Source organism: Kogia breviceps, chromosome 12 (assembly GCF_026419965.1).
Source record: "Kogia breviceps isolate mKogBre1 chromosome 12, mKogBre1 haplotype 1, whole genome shotgun sequence".
In the NCBI taxonomy this organism is placed as follows: domain Eukaryota; kingdom Metazoa; phylum Chordata; class Mammalia; order Artiodactyla; family Physeteridae; genus Kogia; species Kogia breviceps.
In genome coordinates, this window is record NC_081321.1 from 44,458,948 (window position 1) to 44,479,597 (window position 20,650).

The 20,650-nt window shown below is 41.3% G+C and overlaps 1 protein-coding gene across 5 annotated transcripts in view; it reads left to right on the forward strand.

The window, feature by feature from the left end:
- Nucleotides 1-40: 40 nt before the first annotated feature.
- LOC131766330 (17-beta-hydroxysteroid dehydrogenase type 6) overlaps nucleotides 41-20,650 on the forward strand; it is a 34,024-nt gene continuing 13,414 nt past the window's right edge. The window contains exons 1-4 of one of the 5 annotated variants that reach the window (XM_067009524.1): nucleotides 93-167; nucleotides 1,219-1,349; nucleotides 2,063-2,113; nucleotides 9,043-9,151. In XM_067009524.1, the coding sequence (XP_066865625.1) occupies nucleotides 9,067-9,151 (85 nt within the window). In that variant the 5' untranslated portion in view covers nucleotides 93-167; nucleotides 1,219-1,349; nucleotides 2,063-2,113; nucleotides 9,043-9,066. Of the gene's footprint in view, nucleotides 168-1,218; nucleotides 1,350-2,062; nucleotides 2,114-9,042; nucleotides 9,152-10,254; nucleotides 10,307-20,650 lie in introns of those variants that run through there. The other 4 variants (XM_067009523.1, XM_059080483.2, XM_067009525.1 and 1 more) reach the window with 4 other exon arrangements.

A 20,650-nucleotide genomic window follows, 5' to 3' on the forward strand; every position in this document is an offset into this window, starting at 1 on the left:
GGCCGGCGGTCTGCAGGGGCCACTGGGAAATGTAGTTCCCATTCGGAGGTCTGCCTGAGCGTGGGAGGCGCTCCCGCGGTCTCCGCCCGCTCACTTCGACACTATGTCCACTGCTCAGGTGGGCAGAAGGAGGTTGCACCCATTCCAGGGATATCTTCTGCCGAAAGGTGAGCCTTGGAGCATATAGATTTAGGTTATTAAGATGAAGTAAAAGAAATGTTCTCCTCTAACTTTTTGACGGTTTTAGAAACAACACATTGAAACAATGTTAACCAATATCTTTTTTTTAAGATTAAAAAAAAATTTTATTTATCTTTGGCTGAGTTGGGTCTTCGTTGCTGCGCATGGGCTTCCTCTAGTTGCGGGAATGGGGGCTACTCTTCGTTGCGGTGCGCGGGCTTCACATTGCAGTGGCTTCTCTTGTTGTGGAGCATGGGCTCTAGGCGTGCAGGCTTCAGTAGTTGTGGTATATGGGCTCAGTAGTTGTGGCGCGCACGGGCTTAGTTGCTCCGCGGCATGTGGGATCTTCCCGGAGCAGGGCTTGAACCTGTGACCCCTGTGTTGGCAGGCGGATTCTTAACCACTGTGCCACCAGGGAAACCCAACCAATATCTTTTAAAGAGGGTTTGGAAATTAGTTCTTTGTAGAATTACTAGGTCCAATATGTGGAAATAAGTGATGACCAACCAAATGAGAAAAGCAAAAGCTATTTATTCAAGAGCTTGCTATATTTAGAAAGGGAGTCAGCTACCATCACTTGTATTTTGGCAGAGACTCATAGGCAGGCAGAGGAGTGGGAAAGCTTAATAGTGAAAAAAGGGAATGTTTCAGGTATGTCCTGATTCAAGGCTGTTTTCATGGGTAAGTTGTAGGTGGGCTAACTCAGGAGAGGGGCATCCTATGTGATTGGTTAGGGGTGCATATGTGGCTTTCTCTGGTTGGTCCTAAGTTGGAAGTGGGGACAAAAATTAGGGAAGCTCTCAGTTGTTAATCAAGTCCTGGCTATTTTGAGTGGATTGTTATATGGGTTATTTGGCTTCCTGGACTATCACTACACACCGCAGTCTGACTTCCTACAAGTCTGACTTAAAGCAGGCTGGCTTCCTGGGCTGTTTATTATAGATAAGGGGGTTTGTTTCCTGGGTAGGCTTCGGGCAGGTTGTGGGTCAGAGTTCTGTTTTTAAATATGGTCTGGTCATTGTTTGTTTGTATATTCAGTCTCTCAAATAGAACACCCAGGAATACTAAAATCTGAATCAGAGGAAGCTTGCAGAAGCATGGAGAGCTTCACAAGTATGAAAGGAGCCTGTTTGCTATCGATATGCAGTTCTGCCAATAAGTCTTACCAGGTAAAGATACATCTCATCTCAAAGGTGGACTGAGGTGGGCCGTCTGATAATCACATCACTGTTGTGTCACTTGAAAACTATCATTTTATTTTTACAATAATAGTAGGAAAGCAACGAGAGAATAGACTCTCTAGTAGGTTATTATTAGCCCAATCTTGAAAGTGATCATGGTCCCTTAGCTTCTGTGGGCAAAGTGGTAAAAAAATAGGCTCTGGACAGATCATATTTATTTGAATATTTCTAGATATGTGACATCCTGCACAAATCTTAGTTGATTTTCACAATCTCCGTGCATCCTCTTTTGAGTAGAGTGAATTTCATTGCTGGGAAGGTCTTCACTCTAATAACAGTAATAAGAGTGCCAGTAGAGTTCTCTTTTCCAGAACCACATGCCCTGGGCTTTTTAATGGAGGTTTCTCAGTTTCTTTACTGGAGATTCCTTATTGCTCCCTTTAGGAACTGACTTCTTTGAGCTATTTGGGAGTCCCCTATTTAAATTTCAGTACCATTAAGGAGGGCACACTGTAAAGAGCTAAGACATAAGGGGAGAAAGCAAAGGAGTTTATTTACTGAGTTCCTATTGTATGCTTGATTTATTTAACATAAGTTTTCCTCACCAGGCAAAAGGGCATAATAATAGCTAAAGTTATATAGCATTTGCTATGCTGTCAAGGATGTATGTGATAGGTACTAATATTATCCCTATTTTACAGATGGGGACATATGCTGAGAATTAAAGTAATTTGTCCCAGGTCACGAACCTAGTAAGTAGGAGAGCCAGACATCCTGACTCCAGAGTCTGTGTGATTAACTCCTAATCTACAAGCTATGTGTCTACAAGGGATTGTTGTCAGGGTTAAATAAGATAAAGTAAGAGGTGCCTGGCCCAGCTCATGGCCCAGAACCACTCAAAGTGAGAAAGCTATTATTTTGTGAAAGCGCTCTGGTATAGAGGCTTTTATCCCAAGGGCCACTGGGAGGCAGTATTGCCATTCAGTTGGTTTCCCCTTGTGCTTTCATCCTCATAAGTGCAAAACCCCTTTGTCCTTCAAGTCTATGCTATGTACCATCCCCTTTACATTTACTATTTATGTCTACTATCAACCTCTTTGGGTAATCTGTCAGCCCTAGGTCTCTCGCTTCAAGTTCTTTGCAGACTTAGACACCTACTTCATGGACTTCCAGTCCAGCTCCTGTTGTTATTTTGGATGTTTTTAACATGTAAAAGGATGATCTGTTTGGGAAATATATAGTTCATTCAGTCATTCTTTAACTTATTCATTTATTCCACAAAGAGTTAATGAAAATTTGTGTTGGACATTTAGCTAGGCTCTGGGGAGAAAAAGTGTTATGGGTTCTACTTCTGAGAAAGTTATAGTCTAGTAGGGGCAATGGACCCAAATCAAGAAGTATAATGAAATGTTACAGATGAATTTATAACCCAGCTGTCTATTGGCATCAGCATTTTTTAAAAAACATCTTTATTGGAATATAATTACTTTACAATGTTGTGTTAGTTTCTGCTATATAACAAAGTGAATCAGCTATACGTGTAAATATATCCCCATATCACCTCCCTCTTGAGCCTCCATCCCACCCTCCCTATCCCACGCCGCTAGGTGGTCACAAAGCACGGAGATGATCTCCCTGTGCTATGCGGCTGCTTCCCACTAGCTATGTATTTTACATTTGGTAGTGTATATATGTCAATGCCACTCTCTCACTTTGTCCCAGCTTACCCTTCCCCCTCCCCGTGTCCTCAAGTCCATTCTCTACATCTGCATCTTTATTCCTGTCCTGCCCTTAGGTTCTTCAGAACCATTTTTTTTTTAGATTCCATATGTATGTGTTAGCATACGGTATTTTGTTTTTCTCTTTCTGACTTACTTCACTCTGTATGACAGACGCTAGATCCATCCACCTCACTACAAATAACTCAATTTGGTTTCTTTTTATGGCTGAGTAATATTCCATTGTATATATGTGCCACATCTTCTTTATCCATTCATCTGTTGATGGACGTTTAGGTTGGTTCCATGTCCTGGATGTTGTAAATAGTGCTGCAATGAACATTGTGGTACATCGCTCTCTCTTTTTTTTAATTGTTGAATTTTATTTTATTTATTTTTTTATACAGTAGGCTCTTATTAGTTATCCATTTTATACATATTAGAGTATACATGTCAATCCCAATCTCCCAATTCATCACACCACCCCTCACCCTTACCACTTTCCCCCTTAGTGTCCATACGTTTGTTCTCTGCATCTGTGTCTCTATTTCTGCCCTGCAAAGTGGTTCATCTGTACCATTTTTCTAGGTTCCACATATATGCATTAATATACTATATTTGTTTTTCTCTTTCTGACTTACTTCACTCTGTATGACAGTCTCTAGATCCATCCATGTCTCTACAAATGACCCAATTTCGTTCCCCTTTATGGCTGAGTAATATTCCATTGTGTATATGTACCACATCTTCTTAATCCATTCGTCTGTCAATGGACATTTAGGTTGGTTCCATGTCCTGGCTATTGTAAATAATGTTGCAATGAACATTTTGGTACATGACTCTTTTGGAATTATGGTTTTCTCAGGGTATATGCCCAGTAGTGGGATTGCTGGGTCATATGGTAGTTCTATTTTTAGTTTTTTAGGGAACCTCCTTACTGTTCTCCATAGTGGCTGTACCAATTCACATTCCCACTAGCAGTGCAAGAGTGTTCCCTTTTCTCCACACCCTCTCCAGCATTAATTGTTCCTAGATTTTTTGATGATGGCCATTCTGACTGGTGTGAGATGATATCTCATTGTAGTTTTGATTTGCATTGCTCTAATGATTAATGATGTTGAGCATTCTTTCATGTGTTTGTTGGCAATCTGTATATCTTCTTTGGAGAAATGTCTATTTAGGTCTTCTGTCCATTTTTGGATTGGGTTGTTTGTTTTTTTGTTATTGAGCTGCGTGAGCTGCTTGTAAATTTTGGAGATTAATCCTTCATCAGTTGCTTCATTCGCAAATATTTTCTCCCATTCTGAGGGTTGTCTTTTGGTCTTGTTTATGGTTTCCTTTGCTGCGCAAAAGCTTTTAAGTTTCATTAGGTCCCATTTGTTTATTTTTGGTTTTATTTCCATTTCTCTAGGAGGTGGGTCAAAAAGGATCTTGCTGTGATTTATGTCATAGAGTGTTCTGCCTATATTTTCCTCTAAGAGTTTGATAGTGCCTGGCCTTACATTTAGGTCTTTAATCCATTTTGAGCTTATTTTTGTGTATGGTGTTAGGGAGTGTTCTAATCTCATACTTTTACATGTACCTGTCCAGTTTTCCCAGCACCACTTATTGAAGAGGCTGTCCTTTCTCCACCATACATTCCTGCCTCCTTTATCAAAAATAAGTTGACCATATGTGCGTGGGTTTATCTCTGGGCTTTCTATCCTGTTCCATTGATCTATATTTCTGTTTTTGTGCCAGTACCATACTGTCTTGATTACGGTAGCTTTGTAGTATAGTCTGAAGTCAGGGAGCCTGATTCCTCCAGCTCCGTTTTTCGTCCTCAAGATTGCTTTGGGGCTTCCCTGGTGGCGCAGTGGTTGAGAGTCCGCCTGCAGATGCAGGGGACACGGGTTTGTGCCCTGGTCCGGGAAGATCCCACATGCCGCGGAGTGGCTGGGCCCGTGAGCCATGGACGCTGAGCCTGCGCGTCTGGAGCCTGTGCTCTGCAACGGGAGAGGCCACAACAGTGAGAGGCCCACGTATCAAAAAAAAAAAAAAAAAAAAAAAAAGATTGCTTTGGCTATTCGGGGTCTTTTGTGTTTCCATACAAATTGTGAAATTTTTTGTTCTAGTTCTGTGAAAAATGCCAGTGGTAGTTTGATAGGGATTGCATTGAATATGTATATTGCTTTGGGTAGTAGAGTCATTTTCACAATGTTGATTCTTCCAATCCAAGAACATGGTATATCTCTCTGTCTATTTGTATCGTCTTTAATTTCTTTCATCAGTGTCTAATAGTTTTCTGCATACAGGTTTTTTGTCTCCTTAGGTAGATTTATTCCTAGGTATTTTATTCTTTTTGTTTCAATGGTAAATGGGAGTGTTTCCTTAATTTCTCTTTTAGATTTTTCATCATTAGTGTATAAGAATGCAAGAGATTTCCATGTATTAATTTTGTATCCTGCTACTTTGCCAAATTTATTGATTAGTTCTAGTGGTTTTCTGGTAGCATCTTTAGGATTCTCTATGTATAGTATCATGTCATCTGCAAACAGTGACAGCTTTACTTCTTCTTTTCCGATTTGGATTCCTTTTTCTTCTCTGATTGCTGTGGCTAAAATCTCCAAAACTATGTTGAATAAGAGTGGTGAGAGTGGGCAACTTTGTCTTGTTCCTGATCTTAGTGGAAATGGTTTCAGCTTTTCACCATTGAGAATGATGTTGGCTGTGGGTTTGTCATGTATGGCCTTTATTATGTTGAGGTAAGTTCCCTCTATGCCTACTTTCTGGAGTGTTTTTATCATAAATGGGTGTTGAATTTTGTCAAAAGCTTTTTCTGCATCTATTGAGATGATCATATGGTTTTCCTCCTTCAGTTTGTTAATATGGTGTATCACATTGATTGATTTGCATATATTGAAGAATCCTTGCATTCCTGGGATAAACCCCACTTGATCATGGTGTATGATCCTTTTAATGTGGCATCAGCATTTTTTTAAAGACTTGGACAAGATTGGTACAGGGAGCAAAGGCAGAAAAGTGGAAATGGCATGGTGCTTTCAGGAACCTGCCAGTAATAGTTCCATATGATCAGAACTCAGACTTCAAGGGAAGGCATAGTGAGAGATGGGACTAAGAGGCAAGCTGTGGCCAGAGCATTGCATGCCAAGCTAAAGAGTGTGGAAATAAAAGTTATTCATCTTCCCCCTGGTCAGGGAAATTCTGCATGCCACGAGGTGTGGCCAAAAAAAGTTATTCGTCTTCCATTTTAATTCAGTTTTGGTTAAAATTATAATAAAATATTGATCACATCTGTATTTGATGAGAAGCCTTGGGAGTGAATAATATTGTTGAAACAAATTGAAAATTTGAAGTGCTCCTGTGCTAGTTATTTTCCTCCTCAATAAAATAAAAGAAGATTAATGTTCTGTTGACAAAAGAGCATCATAAACAAAGGGAGACTAGCCAAGGTCATATTTCAGTTTATGATAGTTTTTTTTTTTTTTTTTTTGTGGTACACGGGCCTCTCACTGCCGTGGCCTCTCCCGTTGTGGAGCACAGGCTCCAGACACACAGGCTCAGTGGCCATGGCTCATGGGCCCAGCTGCTCCGTGGCATGTGGGATCTTCCCAGACCGGGGCACGAACCCGCGTCCCCTGCATCGGCAGGCGGACTCTCAACCACTGCGCCACCAGGGAAGCCCTATGATAGGTTTCATCACTTGTTATCATCAACTACTGAAAAGTAATATAGAGTACCCTTATATTTGTTTAAATGACAAAGTTTTAGTTTAATCTCACAGGAATGATTCTTTTAACCACAAAGCAAATGATGACTTCAAAGCTGATAAAACATGTGTTATAGGATACTGCAATTGTTTTTTAATCTATATGATGGATATAATATATGAAATTGAATTTTTCACTTAAGCTATAAATGAACCTAGCAGATTTTTGATAAGTAACCTGCCAATATACATATTGTATAGGTTTTCTTGTTAATCATAAAGCTATATACTGTTGGGATCTAGCTTCCTCCTTGCAGATTGCTTAAAATAAAGGATGGCAGATTCAGATCAAAACACAGTATCAAACCTTGTTCCTCCACAGGAATGTGGATTTGTCTGAAGACAGTGGGGAGTCTTGGAAGGCTTTTAAGCAGGGGAGAAACATAATTAGAATTGTGTTTTAGAAATAAACTCTGGAGCCCTGTAAAGGGGAAAGAGCAAACACAGGGAGAGCAATCCCAAGAAACTATTGCTGGAATCCAGGGCACAAATACTTGTGGCCTGAAGTAAGGAAGTAAAGTAGAGATGAATGTGATTGTGTGGATGTAAGTGACTTAAGAGATATTACTAAGAATTAATATTGATTGGATGTGGAGGATGAGGAAGTGGTCTAGGATGATTTCCCAGGTTTCAGGATTGGGCAACTGGTTGGAAGGGGTTGTTTGGCACCTAGTGGACAATCATTAAATGTGTTGAATATTTGTTGAATACATGTAGGGATAGGAAATCATGTGAAAATAAGAAGGGGGATCAGATTGCACAGAATCATCATTATTTCAGTTTTGAAAAGTTGAGTTTGAGTTGCTACTGTGATACTCCCTAAGCTCTCTATGCTTTTCTTTCATAGCCCTCATCACAGTGTGTAATTCTATATTTATTTGTGGGAATATGTATTTAATGTCTATTTTTCCTACTAAAATAATAAGTTCTAAGATTTCAAATATCATGTCTATTTTACTCACCTCTTTTATCTCCAGTAACTAGCATTGGACCTAGCACATAGTAGGGACTCTATGTTTATGGAATGAATGGATGAATTCAAGTGGAAGATGCCCAACAGGTAGTTGGATACGAGGAGCTAGATGTCAGGAGAGGTCTTGACCGAAGGCAGAGATTTGCAGGTCATTAGAACTCGGATCAGCGTTGAAGCTGATGATGACTGAGGTCCTCAAACAAGTAGGGTGTGTACAGTGAGAAGAGAGGAAGGGCCAGGATAGAACTCTTAAAGATATTGACTTTAAAAATTGGGTAGAGGAAGAGAAACCAGCAAAGGACAATGAGAACAAATAGGAATAGAAACAGGAGAGCTAGGAGAGCGTGATTTCATAGGAGCCAAGAGAGGAGAGAGTTGTGAAAGGGTGCTGAAGGATTCTGATATCAGTTCCATTGTGGGGCATGGGTGTGTTTCCCCACACATCCAAACCAATTCTTTGGATTCCAGCCTAGGTGTCCTACAGTTCAACTCAATTCTGACACTATCCAGAGATAGTGTCAGATTCCACAGGTTAAGGTTCAGACTCCCCCACCCACTTCAGATGCCAGTTGCAAGCCCAGGTTCTTACCTGTGCTTCTGACTGACTGGCTTTAAGTCGAAGGTTCCCACGACTCCCTCCTTGGGTTTGATTAATTTGCTAGAGTGGATTAGGACACAAAGCAGCTGCAGCTTTTTTTTTTTTTTTTTAAATTTTTAAACATCTTTATTGGAGTATAATTGCTTTACAATGGTGTGTTAGTTTCTGCTGTACAACAAAGTGAATCAGCTATACATATACATATATCCCCACATCTCCTCCCTCTTGCGTCTCCCTCCCAGCCTCCCTATCCCACCCCTCTAGTTGGACACAAAGCACCGAGCTGATCTCCCTGTGCTATGCAGCTGCTTCCCACTAGCTATCTATTTTACATTTGGTAGGGTATATATGTCCATGCCACTCTCTCACTTCGTCTCAGCTTCTCCTTCCCCCTCCTCGTGTCCTGAAGTCCATTCTCTATGTCTGCGTCTTTATTCCTGTCCAGCTGCAGCTCTCTTGGAAAGGTGTCTGACAGCATTAAGGCTGAGAGCCCCAGTTTGCATAAGCTGATCTCAGGTTGGCAATCTAAAAGGGGACTCTGCTTCTCCGCTCCCTGACTCCAGCAGAGGCTCCAACTTACTCAAAGGATGGGGGCTTTCTACTTTTAATTTTGGCTGTAACAGATCTGATTCTCCAGTTGAGCAAGAATGACACTGGTGAGAACTGTGGGCTTGGCACAAAGGAGTGGAGCAGCCTGGGCTCTGACCGCAAGAGGGCAGTGTTGTGAAGGAGGTGAGAAAGCGGGGCTTGGGGGGCGGTGCTGGGTGGTGGGCAGCATGGGGGAAAGGAAAGGAACCCTGCCCAGTGGGGATTCATGAAGTCCTCTGAAGTCTCCAGTACGGGACTCTTCCTGAGCAAATGGTGTGTGTGTGTGTGTGTGTGTGTGTGTGTGTGTGTGTGTGTGTGTGTGTGTGTGTGTGTATGTGTGTGTGTTGGGTTGGGGATAAGATCTGTTTGTTGGGTTGGGGATAAGATCTGTTTGGAGAAAGGTTTTTTAAATAAATAAATTTATTTATTTATTTAGGGCTGTGTTGGGGCAGGTCTTCGTTGCTGCGTGGACTTTCTCTAGTTGCGGCGAGCGGTGGCTTCTCTTGTTGCAGAGCATGGGCTCTAGGCGTGCGGGCTTCAGTAGTTGTGGCATGCAAGCTCAGTAGTTGTGGCTCACAGGCTCTAGAGCACAGGCTCAGTAGTTGCAGCACACGGACTTAGTTGCTCCGCAGCACGTGGGATCTTCCCGGACCAGGGCTTGAACCCATGTCCCCTGCATTGGCAGGCGGATTCTTAACAACTGCACCACCAGGGAAGTCCTGAGAAAGATGTTTTAAAAAAAAATTTTTTTAAATTTAAAAAAAATTTTTGTAAAGATCTTGATTATGGTTTTTAATTTTCTTAAAAGACCCTTCAACTTTGATTTCTGAAAGAAATTTCATCGCCATTGTGTTCTCTACTTTTTTGATCTTTATTCTTTTGGAGTTCGAGAAAGTATTGTTTAGAAGTTGAGAGTGATTTTATACTTATAAATAGGACCCCCTGGGTATGCTCTGTAAATTGGAATTCTTGACAGTGTGGAAAACCAGCTCTTTCATGGTAACGCTGGGAGCTGTGGGGTAAGTTTGTGAACTTTTGGGTAAGCAAGAGCGGCCTTATATAATTAAGTCCTGAGAACTGTGTTGCTGAAGCTCTGTGGTCTAGTTTGTGTCCTGCCCTAACCCTACCCCCATCTCCTACTGTGAGCAAGCTCTTTGCAGTGGGAGTGGCGAAATTGTTTTTTCTTTCTTTTTTTTAACCCACGTGACCAGTAAACAAGGGTTTAATAGTCCCATTATTCCTTCTCACTTGTTACATTTCTAATCCTGTGGAGAACAGAGAAGAAGTAAAGTTCCAAAGGTAGGTGAAATCTGATGTACATTCCCAAATAAGAATTCCTCAGATAACATTTTTCCTTTCTCTTTGTGGAATCTCATATACTGATATGAAATGAAGTATGATATGTATATATATATATGTGTATATATACATTTACTATATTTCATATATATCATATTTCATATATGTGTACATATATATATATATATATATATATATATATATATATATATTTATGCCAGTACAAGGCATCAGCTGCTGGAGTATTTGCTAATTTTTTCCCACTTGGCAGAGGGATTGAGTCAGCTTTTGGAATGAGACTGAGTTTGGAAAATCTGTTAAGTTTTATGCTTGGATAATGTAGCATCTTCAAAAAGAGTTTGAGGTAACTTATAGTAAAAGATGTATATACAAAAAAGTTATTAAAATGCAGATGGAAACATAAAAAGAAATAGAAAATCAAAGTGATGAAAGAAAGTAGAGAAGAAAAAAATGCTGTCTACAAGGACTAATAGAATTGCTATGATTGAACATTAAATTTGGCCTTAAACTTCTAAGATAATATGCAGAACTAGATAATTTTAAAATAATCAATAGTATACTATTTACTTAGAAAAGACAAAATCTTTCCTGGTACTAAATGCAGGACAGGATTTACTATGTGGGATCTTGCACAGTGTATAGATGCACAGTGTTCTTGATAAGAATTTTATAGCAAACACAGAAGTGGTTTTCTTCACACTGTTTCTTTTCTTCTTCTCTTTTTAATAAAAGCGATATTTTTATTTTTCTAACTTGAGTTGAGAACACACAGGTAGATGGTTCAATGAATTTTCACAAAATTAGTACTTCTGTTAACAGCCACACAGGTCAAGTAATAGAACATTAAGAGCACTGTAAACAACCCACTAATACCTTTCTCAATCGTGGACCTCTACCTCCTCCCCAAAGGTAACAAGTAATGTTTTGTAGCAACCTAGATTAGTTTTGTCTCTTTAAAACTTTGTGTAGATGGAATAATATGGTATGAGTTCTTTTGTGTCACAATATTATGTTTATGAGATTCATTCATGTAATTGTGTGTAGCTATAGTTTGTTTTTGTCACTGTATCGCATTCCATTACATGAACATATCTCAACTTATTTATCCATTCTACTCTTTGTGCATGTTTGGGTTGTTTCCAGCCTTTGGCTATCACAAATAATGCTGCTGCAAACCCATCTTATGGTGCACATATTTTGTTGTTGTTGTTAAATACCTAAAATGGAATCTATGGGTATAGAGAAAGTGGATCTTTATCTTCAATAGATAATGACAAACTGTTTTTTTCAAATTGATTGAAAAAATTTACTCTTTCAGTAGCAGTGCTTGATTGTTCTTGCCAACACTTGACATAGTCAGCCTTTTTCAGTTAAAACATTATGGTGGGTGCATAGTGGCATCTAACTGTGATAAACAATTGCTGGCTTGAGTATGTCAACTGAAAGAAAAACACACAATGTAAGAGCTGTGAGTTGAAATTATTCAAGGTCTTATGGAGGACTATAGCCTGGGAGACAGCCTCTCAGTTAGCTCTGAAAAACTCCAAAGGGGTAGGGGGAGAAGCCAGTATATGTATGATTTTGGCTAGGGAATGTGTGCAGTCGAGCATACATCTTGGTAAAAGGTTACTACGAATCATGAGGATCAGATATCTTAGTTAATGATTTTAGTGTTTTTCTCTGTATGAGAAGATGCAAGAATCTGGGTTCATTAAAATTTTCCCCCCTGAGATATCTCTTTCTATCTAAGGCGTCTGTTTTTCCAAAGCATAGAGTGCCTTATCACATTTTTCATCCATCCTGAATTCTTTTCAGGGTGTACTGCCAGTCAGTGACTTTAGAGACTAATGACTTGATCCTTGTAGAACTGGATGGTGGGCAACATTCTTTGTTTTAAAGTAACACCTAGTCTGTCTGCCCAATGTAAGAACAAAGAATGTCACGATGGATCTATTGGTCCATGAATCCATGTGCTCTTAGGATCAGTGACTAGACTGATTGGAGCTTATAGACATGCCCAGGCCTGAAGATTTAAAAGAAGGGAATAAAAGCTGTTCTTTACTTTGCCATGTGCTATAGTGCAGAGAGAGAAGTCCTCTGCTTGAGACTGAAGAGAGTCAGGGTGAACCAGTATGGCCCAACGTCATGATAAAAAGCAGATAGAAATGACTAAGGATGTTGCTGTACCTGGAGTTGCACATATTGTGAAAAAGTGGAAGTGGTAGGGCTCAGGGAGAAAGGCCAGAATGGCAATAATAAAACAAAACCCACCAAAATAATACTAATAATGTCTAACAATTACATAGTGCTTTACACGCGTTAACTCATTTAACTCTCCCAACAAATCACTGAAGGGTTCTTTTCCCATTTTGAAGAAGAGCACACAGGTAGAGAGGTTAATTCACTTGCCCAAGGCCACACAACAAGTAAATGGTAAAACCTGATTTGAACCCAAGTAATCTGGCTTCAGAATCCATGCTCATATTTCTATGTTGTCCACAAAGTCAGGGTTGGGGGCAGGGGAACTCATGCAGAGAGATTCTTGGAAAGGAATAAAAGGAAAAGTAGGCAGGGAATTAGCCAAGTAGTCTCATTGGTATCATAACAGACTCCAAAAAAAGTGTTCTGAGAAATGTAATATGTTCTGCACTGTTGCTGAAGAGGAAAATCATGGAAGCCTGAAACACCTCCAGGTTTGGATATGAGAGTCTTCAGCACACCCCAAGCACAATGACTAGGTGGGGAAGCCCAGTTTAGCAGAGAGCGTAAAGCACTGAGGATTGCCAATCTCCCTAGGACTTTCCCTTGGTTTTCCCTTTCATTTTCACACCTGTGTCAGGTCTTTGTGGTTGCACTACTGACAGACAGATGACATAGTATCATGGCTAGTTTCTGCTGGGTTTCCAGGTTGTAGAGAAACCAATCAGGGGTAGTAGTCAATATTAACATTTCTAATATCCGTACCAATGGCTTGTGACCCTATGTTCACCCCAGATTCCAAGGCAACCAGAGAGGTCAATTCATGGGGCCCCAAACCTTCCTGCTTCCTCCCTGGGGCCCTATCACTGACCAAGACCTGGGCTGGTGAGGATGGGATCTGGAGACTGATGATGGGGAGGGAGGAGCAAAGAAGGAACACCCTGGTGGGTGCTTAGGCAGAGATTAAGGCATCTCTGCTTCCTCCTGGAGCCTCTGGACACTTCCTACTTATCCACACCTTTTTTTATAGCTTTCTTTCCTCTTCCCCTAGACTGTACTTCCCCCACCCCCATGCTTACATTGCCCCATCCACAAAAATAAATACCCTTCCCTTGGAGAAGAGCTCACTCTGCTAAGTGGGGAGAGCAGAAAGGGAATCTCAGGCTGGGGGATGGCCAGATGACCTCTATAGTTCATTGTAGATAGTCCCAGGATGAAGTCTCCAAGACAGAATGGGCCAATGACTTCACTGTTGGTAAAGAAAAGTCTCAGGGGAAACACCTAGAGTCATGTTTAGATTTGAGCATCTTCATCTCAAGGAGGTGGCTCAGTGACGGCACCTGCTAAGCAGAGCTCAGCTCTCAGTATTGCCCATCTCTCTGAGGCTTCTCTCAGGCTTTCCCTTTCTTTCTTCCAACCTCCTTCAGGTGGTTCTAGTTGTTCAGCCTCAGGACTGATGACACAGGAGGATTTTTCCCCCCATCTTTGCAAATACTTGTTATCCCTTGTCTTTTTGATAACAGCCATTCTAACATGAAGTGATAGGTTTGATTTGCATTTCCCTGATGATTAGTGATATTGAGCATCTTTTCATGTACCTTTTGGTCATTTATATGACTTCTTTGGAAAAATGTCCATTCAGATCCTCTGCCCATTTTTTAATTGGATTTTTTTTTTGCTGCTGAGTTTTATGAGTTCCTTATATATTTTGGATATTAACTCCTTAACAGATATATGGTTTGCAGATATTCTGTATTCTCTCATTCTATAGGTTGCCTTTTCTTTTATTTTTTAACATCTTTATTGGAGTATAATTGCTTTACAATGGTGTGTTAATTTCTGCTTTAGAACAAAGTGAATCAGTTATACATATACATATGTTCCCATATCTCTTCCCTCTTGTGTCTCCCTCCCTCCCACCCTCCCTATCCCACCCCTCTAGGTGGTCACAAACCACCTAGCTGATCTCCCTGTGCCATGTGGCTGCTTCCCACTAGCTATCCACCCTATAGGTTGCCTTTTCATTTCGTTAATTGTTTCTTTCATTGTACAGAAACTTTCTAGTCTGATGTCCCACTTATTTTTGCCTTTATTGCTTTTGCTTTTGGTATCATATCCAAAAATATTGTTGCCAAGACCAATGTCAAGGAATTTTTCCTTGTGTTTTCTTCTAGGAGTTTTATGGTTTCAAGTGTTACATTTAAGTCTTTAATCCATTTTGAATTAATTTCTGTGAGTGGTGAAAATAAGGTCCAATTTCCTTCTTTTATGTGTGAATATTCCACCACCATTTATTGAGGAGATAATCCTTTCCCCACTGGCTTCTTTATCAAATATTAGTTGACCATATAAGTGTGGGTTTATTTCTGGGCTCTTGATTCTGTTCCATTGGTCAATGTGTCTATTTTTATGCCAGTACGATATTGCTTTGATTACTGTAGCTTTGTAGTATAGTTTGAATTCAGGAATTGTGAAGTCTCCAGCTTTATTCTGCTTTCTCAGAATTGCATTAGTTGTTCAGGGTCTCTTGTGGTTCCATAAGAATATTAGGATTGTTCTTTTCTATTTCTGTGAAAAATGACATTGGAATTTTGATAGGGATCATATTGAATCTATAGATGGTTTGGGTAGTAGTATGGACATTTAATAATATGAATTCTTGGGACTTCCCTGGTGACACAGTGGTTAAGAATCCACCTGCCAATGCATGGGACATGAGTTCAAGCCCTGGTCCGGAAAGATCCCACATGCCACGGAGCAACTAAGCCCATGTGCCACAACTACTGAGCCTGCGCTCTAGAGCCCACGAGCCACAACTACTAAGGCTGCACTCCTAGAGCCTGTGCTCCGCAACAAGAGAAGGCACCGCAATGAGAAGCCCTCGCACCACAACGGAGAGTAGCCCCCACTCACTGCAACTAGAGAAAGCCCACACGCAGCAATGAAGATCCAACACAGCCATAAATAAATAAATAAATAAATAAATAAAATTAAAAGAAAAAACCCCCCAAAATAATATGGGGCTTCCCTGGTGGCGCAGTGGTTGAGAATCCGCCTGCTGATGCAGGGGACACGGGTTCGTGCCCCAGTCCAGGAAGATCCTACATGCTGTGGAGCGGCTGGGCCTGTGAGCCATGGCCACTGAGCCTGTGCATCTGGAGCCTGTGCTCCGCAACAGGAGGGGCCATAACAGTGAGAGGCCCACATACCACACACACACACAAAATAATAATAATATGAATTGTTCTGATTTATGAATATGAGATATCTTTCCATTTGTTTGTGTCTTCTACAGTTTCTTTAGTCAAGTCTTGTAGTTTTCAGTGTATAGTTCTTTCACCTCCTTGGTTAAATTATTCCTATGTATTTTATTGTTTTTGATACTATGGTAAATAGAATTTTTCTTTTTCTTTTTCAGATAGTTCATTGTTAGTGTATAGAAATGCAACTCATTTTTTCTGTTCCTTTTTTTTTTTTTTTTTTTTTCAGTATGTGGGCCTCTCACTGCCGTGGCCTCTCCCATTGCGGAGCACAGGCTCCGGATGCACAGGCCCAGCGGCCATGGCTCATGGGCCCAGCCGCTCCGCGGCACGTGGGATCCTCCCGAACCGGGGCACGAACCCGTGGCCCCTGCATCAGCAGGCGGACTCTCAACCACTGCGCCACCAGGGAAGCCCTGTGTTTCTTTTTTTTAATCCTGAAACTTTACTGAATTTTTTCATTAGTTCTAACAGGTTTTTGTAGAGTGTTTAGCATTTTCTATATACAAGATCATATTATCTGCACATGGAGATAATTTTACTTCTTCCTTTCTGATTTGGATGCCTTTTACTCTTTCTCATGCCTGATTGCTCTAGCTAGGGCTTCTAGTACTACATTGAATAGGAGTGGTGAGAGTGGGCACCTTGTCTTGTTCCTGATCTTAGAGGAAAAAGCCTTCAGTCTAACCACTGAGTGTGATGTTAGCTGTGGGTTTGTCATATATGGCCTTTATTATGTTGAAGCATGTTCCTTCTATACCCAGTTTGTTGAGAGTTTTCATCCTGAAAGGATGTTGAATTTTGTCAAATGCTTTTTCTGCATCTATTGAGATGATCATATGATATTAATCTTTCTGTTAAGGTGCTATGTCACATTTATTGATACATTCTTGTGTATATTCAACCATCCTTGCATCTCAAGGATTTTAAACTGGGAATTTTCCTAGGACTATCCCATCTAATTATTAGGTCCTAGGACATCTGCCTCTTGCGTATTTCAAATTCTTCCCTTCCTGCTCATACCTGTTTCATGTTCAACTCTTCTGCCTCCTGTCTGTCTTTGCTCAGATGTTGCTTTCTCAGTGAGGCCTACTCTGATCACCATATTTAATGCTGCAAACTTCACCCCTTTCAGCCCTCTTGATCCCCCTTACTCTGCTATTTTTCTTTATTTTTGGTTGTGAAGTGTGGCATGTGGGATCTTAGTTCCCCGACCTAGGATCGAACCCATGCCCCCTGAAATGGAGGCATGGAGTCTTAACCACTGGACCGCCAGGGAAGTCCCTGCTTTTTTTCTTTTTTTCCAAAGTGCATACCCTCTTATAACATATTTATTATGTCTATTTTATTTATTTAAAAACTTTATTGAGGTATAATTCACACATACAATTCACCCATTTAAAGTACACAATTCATTAGCTCTTAGTATATTCACAGAATTGTGTGACCATCACTACAATCAATTTTAGAACATTTTCATTACTCCCAAAAGAATTCCCTTACACGTTAGCAGTCACCCTCCCTATTTTCCCCCAACTCCCCCAATCCAGTCCTAGGCAACCTCTCACCTACTTTCTGTTTCTATAGGTTTGCCTATGCTGGCAAATAGAAACCTATTCATATAAATTGAATAATACAATATGTGATCTTTTTCAACTAAGCATAATGTTTTCAAGGTTCCAGTACAGCTATACCATTTTACGTTGCCATTAGCAGTATATGAGTGGTCAGCACCTAACAGTGCCTGGGACATAGTGGGTGCTCAAAGAATGTTGATTGAATGCATAAATGACAAAATTCAGGACACAATCTACATTCTTTTTTATTTTTTATTTTTGGCTGCTTTGGGTCTTCGTTGCTTCACGCAGGTTTTCTCTAGTTGCGGCGAGCAGGGGCTACTCTTCATTACGGTGCATGGGCTTCTCATTGTGGTGGCTTCTCTTGTTGCGGAGCATGGGCTCTAGGCATGTGAGCTTCACTAGTTGTGGCACATGGGGTCAGTAGTTGTGGCTCGTGGGCTCTAGAGAGCAGACTCAGTAGTTGTGGCGCACGGGCTTAGTTGCTTTGTGGCATGTAGGATCTTCCCGGACCAGGGATCAAACCCGTGTCCTCTGCAATGGCAGGCGGACTCTCAACCACTGTGCCACCAGGGAAGTGCTATATTCTTTAGTATGCCCACCAAGGGCTTTCATGATCAGGCCCCTACCTGTCTTTCCAGCATCACCTCTTGCTACTCCATGGCATATAGCCTTATAAACCTCTGTGCCGTCTCCCATCCTGTTCCTGCTGCCTGAGGTATGCTTCTCTTCATTCTGCTTAGTGCGCTGAGCTTCTGTTCACCTCAAATGCTACCTCTTCCATGACACCTTGGGCAAAAATAAGCACTTTCTCTTGTTGTTCTTTCCACATTTTCTTAATAATTTATTTCTATTTGGGGGCTTCCCTGGTGGCGCAGTGGTTGAGAGTCTGCCTGCCGATGCAGGGGACACGGGTCCGTGCCCCGGTCTGGGAAGGTCCCACATGCCGCGGAGCGGCTGGGCCCGTGAGCCATGGCCACTGAGCCTGTGCGTCTGGAGCCTGTGGTCCGCAACGGGAGACGCCACAGCAGTGAGAGGCCCGCGTACCGCAAAAAAAAAAAAAAAATAATAATAATAATAATTTATTTCTATTTTTATATCCCCCACTAGTTCTGTGAGCTCCTTAAGGGTAGGCACTAGGTTACGCTCATCTCTGTATTCTCAGCACTTACCCAGAACTTGGTGCAGATTTGATATTTTAAAGCTGCTTGAATGAGCAGAGGAAATAGCAAGAGCAAAGCCCTAGAGGCCAAAATACACTGGCAGGTTTGAGAAACAGTGAGTTTCCTAACTAGACTGCAAGCTGACATTTGTGAGATGGGCTATAGTGGAGGGCCTAGAATCATCTGGTGAGGAGTTTATCCTGTATTTGGTGGACCACTGGGGACTGCTGAAAGGGAATGGCATGACAGGGATTGAGAAAAATTCATCCAGCAGTGGTGTGTAGAATGAACTGGAAATGGGGAGATAATTTAGGAGGCTTTAGGCCAGGTAAGAAGAGTGAAGGTAAAAACCAAGGTAGAATGTAAGCAAGGGCAGAGATGTAAGAGATAATATTAAAGAATCTCTAGGGTTTGGAACGTGACTGAATATGAAGAGTGAGGAAGATGGAGGAGCTAAAGACTAGTCAAAGGCTTTGTACCAGGGGCCAGGCAGAATGGTCAGGGTGAGGCAGCACAGTCTTGGCTTACACTTGCTTCTCTGTGTCTTCGTGAAGTTAGACACTTTCTAAATATCTATAGAGAAGGGAAAAATTTGTAGAAACACTTACTATGTATTATATTAGAGTCGCTACTTTCAAGAAAAAGAAAAATAATGCAGCAAATAAAATGGTGATGTACAACCATAGTTGATCAATTGGGTACAGCGGCACTGTTTTCTGAATATATATTAAAAACAGACAGGCTCTTCCAGAAGTGGTAACTGTTTTATTCAGTTCAACTATATACTGGACCAAAGCCCTGAAGTAGGTTCTGTGTATAAAGATGAATTGGTCACAGAACTACCCCAGGAGTACCAGTCCAGTTGGAGAGATGAGCTACACAGGAGAGGTATGAATAGATTGTTATGGGAGAGCAGACCTGCTGTTGATAATTCAGAGATGGCTTTATATGGAGGAAGTGTGATTTGCTGAGTCTTGCAGGACAGGTAGTATACTGACATGCATAGATGAGCAAGAAGGGCATTTCAGGCAAAGGGAATGGTGAGACCACAGATCTGGAGCATGGAAAGAGCAGAGCATGAATAAATGGAGAGCAGCAGGCTGTTTGGTTTGGATGGAACATAGGCCATGTGAGTGGGAGGAGCGGGAGATAAGGTTGAGGCCCAATCATGGATTAAGATGATTTCGATTTTATTTAGTAGGTTGGATGCTTTTCAGGTAGTGACATCACCAGAGCTGTGCTTTAGGAAAATTAACCAGACAGCACCATGTGGAGGAGACGGGAAGGGACTGACATTGTGGGGATGGTGAGAAGGCTTCTATGATAGGCCAGGCAAGAGGTACTGAATGTTGAAGGCTTGAACAATGGATGTGGCCATAGGAATGAAGGGGAGGGGACAAGTGCTCCGGATACTAGAGAGCTAGACTCTACAGCCTGGTTTCCTGAGGGAATGCATGGGGCAATGAAGAGGACGTGTCAGAGCCTCAAGACTAAAAAGTAATACAAATAGAAATTGGGAATACTGGAGGAGAAACAGTTTTAGGAGAAAATATGATGTGTTCTATCTCAGATATATTGAATTTCTGGCTACACAGCTGGCTGGAGAGTACTTAAGGAAATTAGAAATACAGGACAGAACCTCAGAAAATGGTCAGGTCAAGGGATATAGATATTTGAAATAGTCAAGGTATCTGCAGGTATTTGATTAATGTTCACTTTGGCTCACGTTTCGGGATTCTGCCTGGCCTGGCATATTTCTTCTGCAGGTTTAGTCTTCTTGCTCTTTGATGGTTGAATAGTAATACCTAGAGAGGCTGTGGGTTCCAAGCTTCTTTCTAATGGGGGAAATGGATTTTCATCTTTGACTGGTATCAGGAAATTACCCTTTTAGTCAGTAAACAGGCAGGATGGAGCTCTGTTACTACAGTGCACCAGAGAATGACAGTTGGGCAGAACAGAGGCAGCTGGCTAGAGAACACAGAGCTCTCAGATTGGAGAGAGCAGAAAGCTTGGGGGAGGGGAGAGAACAGGGAGGTGGGGGGAGGGGGAAAAGGAGAGAAAGAGAAGAGGAGGGAGAGAGTATTAAATGTCTCTATCCACTGTTTTCTCCCCTTCACTGCCTCC